The sequence below is a fragment of the Hibiscus syriacus genome, unplaced genomic scaffold (assembly GCF_006381635.1).
Source record: "Hibiscus syriacus cultivar Baekdansim isolate YM2019G1 unplaced genomic scaffold, ASM638163v2 tig00003725_pilon, whole genome shotgun sequence".
NCBI classification, from domain to species: domain Eukaryota; kingdom Viridiplantae; phylum Streptophyta; class Magnoliopsida; order Malvales; family Malvaceae; genus Hibiscus; species Hibiscus syriacus.
Genome location: NW_024061982.1, coordinates 1,155,288 through 1,158,965, shown reverse-complemented (window position 1 = coordinate 1,158,965; position 3,678 = coordinate 1,155,288). Strand labels below are relative to the sequence as shown.

The window sequence follows — 3,678 nt, the reverse complement described above, 5'->3', positions numbered from 1 at the left end:
AAGCCCAGTTCCTGCAATTTTCCATTTTTTGTTTGCAGTTTAACTTCCTTTAGACATTGCAAAGGCATATTCTATATAGCTCTGGCCCCAATGCCATCCTCCAACAAATATCTGTATTATAGAACGTGCCTTATATCCCGGAACCTAAACACATAAAAAAAATGTGAAACTTTTGTTTTTATGATTTCATTGCTATCCATGTTTCTAATGAATGGTAGTTAGTTTTTAGACATATTCTTTATATTGTCTATATATTATTTGAGATTTTGCACTTTATAGATTTCATCACTAACATGCCTCAAGTAAATACAGATGTATATGCTTTTTTTTTGTTATGGAAAACCAAATTTTTATTCTATATCATTGTGTCTCGTACATTTAGGTAATATGCTCAGGGTTGTATTCATGGTGCTCAAACTCGAGACCTTAAGGAATTACAATAATTCCTTTGGTGGTCGCTTGGTTCGTGCTAAATAATACATATACACGGGGAGGGGAAGGAGAATTTTGCTCCTAATAGATATTGAACCCACAACTTAAGGAAGAGAAAAAGTGTTAAGTGAGAGTTTTTAACCATATGCTAGAGAGATTGTTGACGGTTTAATGATTTTATAATATTTTTTCAATTATCGAAGAAACGTTAATTATATTTAATTTTTTAGTGATAATTACATCACCGTTACGTTACATCAATTGTTGTTTTTTAGGGATATTCAAATAGTCGATTCAGTTAATAATTGAATCAAATTATTCAAAATTGAATTAATCAAACTTTTAATAAATATATCCGTTCATTGAATTGAATGAACTTTTGAAAAGAAATCATTAATCAAATAAAATTAAGTTTGATTAATTTGGTCGATCTTCAAATAATATGAAAATTTTAAAATTTTTAAGTTTTGATTCAAAATATGAATTCGAATAATAATAAATTAAAAATAAATTTATTTTGTTAGATATCTTTTATTTCTATTCTTTATTGTTTTCCTTTTGAGTTAGACTTATATTGAGATTAGAATATAAATTAAATATTAAGTTTTAAATATCATGGATCATCTAAGTTGAAAATTAAAAATATATTAGTTACGTATTAAAATTTCGGTTAGAAACTTAATTTGGAACTGAATTAATGGATGAACCGAAGTTTAATTTTTTAAATTATTTACTGAATTAAATCTTGGTTCGACCGGTTAATTTAAGCAAACAATGCATCCTATTTTCTTCTGTTCAACTCGTGGCGTAACAGCGATTTTGGCTAACAAAAGACTACAAAGTCAATAGCTGCTAACTTGAATTCTGATTCGATTCTGCATAAAGGTACTGCAATATTATATCTGGCCATTTCAAGTATATATATAAAGAAAAAGACATCAACTGAAGGATGCATGTTCATAAAAACAAGAAAAGAGTGCATTTAACGAAGTACAAATATGCAAAAGTGAAGGAAGGTACAACTTCGATCAGTAACGAAAACGAAATATGAGCTATAAATTTTTTCTGCATTTTGCTCCTATTCAAGGTCCAAACTCTTTGTTTCTGCTTCTTACTTCCCTACAGCCTTAGATTCCTCATCCTGCACGAAAACATAAAGGAATACTAATAAATGTATGTTGAAAGTATTCATATCTACGTATCCCGAATTATGCAGGATTTTATGTTAGGGGGATGAAAACACATTATCAAAAGAAAATACGAAGAAAATATCTAATTTATATGAGAATTTAAAATTTTCAGGACAACTGTGCCCGGTTGCTCCCCTTGGTCCATCCATGTGTTGGTTATTTGATAATTGTTGTATAGGGGAGGGATCACTACCTTTGTTCATTTTCCATGTAATTATATCCTTTGCTGCCTCCCCGTTTCTTACCATAAGGGGGTAAGGGCACATTGCCAGACTCGATCTGCTTGATGTCTTCCACAAGTTTCTCGTAATGCAACTTCACCTCCTCCACGGTTTTGCCTCCGACAGCCCTGGCTAGTTTCTGCCACAGGTCTGGTGTATCCTTGTCGTAGATAGCCAAAGCATTCTCGAACAGCTTGTTTTGCTTTGCCGTCCAGCTCGAACTTGAGGCCATTTCCACAATCTAGCTTCACTGATAACAAATACTGAAAAGGGTAAGAAAGAAAGAAACAGTATATTTAATTAGACGATTGTATGCCTAAAATAGACTATCAATGCTTACTTATATAGTAGGGAAGTGGAGTAAAAAGAGTTAAATTTGGTAATAGTCCCTCTATTTTGCTAAACTTTGATATTCAATCCCTCTATCTACTTTAACTTGACGTAATTTAATCAGTTATATTTAATTAATAATAAAGTTGCATTTCAGTCGAATGCATAAGACTTTTTTTTTCATTTGAATAACATTATAAAAATAAAAGATCAAATTATTAAAAATAAATTGAAGAGATTAAATCCCCAACGACAGTGTACTAGAGGGACTACAATCAAAATTAAACTATAGGGAAAAAAGAGAGGAGATTTTGTAAATGGTGGGCTGGTAGAGTCTTGTATAGGATACCTGGCTGTTACTTTCCTTGCAAAACAGCGGGTGTTTGTATAAACCCTACGTGGTTTTACTTTACTTGGAAGATAATTTCATGGCTTTGCCGGTGCAGATATTAGACTTAAACCTCAAGAAACTCGATTACTGGTCGGTTTTTATTTATCCAAGAACATTTTCATTCCGTTTTTAATATTTCTTCTTCTTCTCAATAACCGTTACGAAGTAGCCATGAATACCAGTTGGCTGTATGGGGTTTTGTTTATGGATACAATGGATGGATTCAACCTGGAAAACATTTACTCATGATTGCAACATGATGCCCACCAAATTCCAAAGTATCCACCCCCATGATAAATGTGCTCAGACTGATTAATTTTCTTCACAACGTTTCAGAGAAATGATAAAAAAATATTATTTTAAAATTATTGAATCAATAAACCATCAAATAGCATCAATGGTTATAGAGAGTGTTGTTTTCCCTATAGACACTAAGTTTTAGCAATTGCATCTATAAAATGTGTATATTGTCAATGATTAAGAAAGATTTTGAACAAATGATAGGAGACATCGAAGAATGGTAATTGCATAGTCGACGTGACACATGGATGAAACTATAAAACTTTCATCTTTGGAGGAAGTAGATAAAATAAAAAAGGGAAAATGACTTGGATGACAAGTGAATTCCATGTCAATAAAAAGCAATCCATATCAGGATACATATTTCATGTCACTTTTTCATTTATGATTTAACACTTGTGTGATCAACATAAGATGTTAAAAGTTCATAAAATAAATTATTTTTTTTAAACCTTTTGTAGGATCGAATCATTCATTTCTGAACAACTTCCCAGTGGGCCACCCATCCTTGGATTTTCCTGATCCAAGCACGCTTAACTACAGAGTTCTGAAGCGAATGGTCACCATTCCTTCTTAAAACCAATTGGTGATAAGTAGGTGGGTCATTTTAACCTCATATCTTTGTAGTGAGTGATCACTGAGTTCCCCCAAGCCAAGGTGGATTATTGTGGGGCACCCCCCACAGTTCATCACGACATTGCAGAGCCCCGCATCTATAGCGCGGGCGAGCCTAGGGGCTTCGCAAGGCACACGTGGGCCTCGACAGATTGGGCAGTCACGCACCAATATCGCGCCCATACACGATAGAATCTCT

At 33.2% G+C, this 3,678-nt stretch overlaps 1 protein-coding gene across 1 annotated transcript; it reads right to left on the bottom strand.

The window, feature by feature from the left end:
* Positions 1-1,461: 1,461 nt before the first annotated feature.
* Positions 1,462-2,135, bottom strand: LOC120182905 (protein RADIALIS-like 4). Its single transcript, XM_039187738.1, has 2 exons — positions 1,816-2,135; positions 1,462-1,573 (listed from the first exon to the last, which is right to left on the bottom strand). Exons 1-2 carry the CDS (start codon positions 2,073-2,075, stop codon positions 1,552-1,554), a joined length of 282 nt encoding a protein of 93 aa, XP_039043669.1. The 5' UTR covers positions 2,076-2,135; the 3' UTR covers positions 1,462-1,551.
* Between the last annotated feature and the right edge of the window lie 1,543 nt (positions 2,136-3,678).

Bases quoted from the DNA above. Each gene is read 5' to 3' on its own strand.
- LOC120182905 (XM_039187738.1), bottom strand. From the start codon at position 2,075: ATGGCCTCAAGTTCGAGCTGGACGGCAAAGCAAAACAAGCTGTTCGAG. The intron at 1,574-1,815 runs GTAGTGATCCCT...GTTTTCGTGCAG, and splicing joins TACATGGAAAATGAACAAAG to GATGAGGAATCTAAGGCTGT.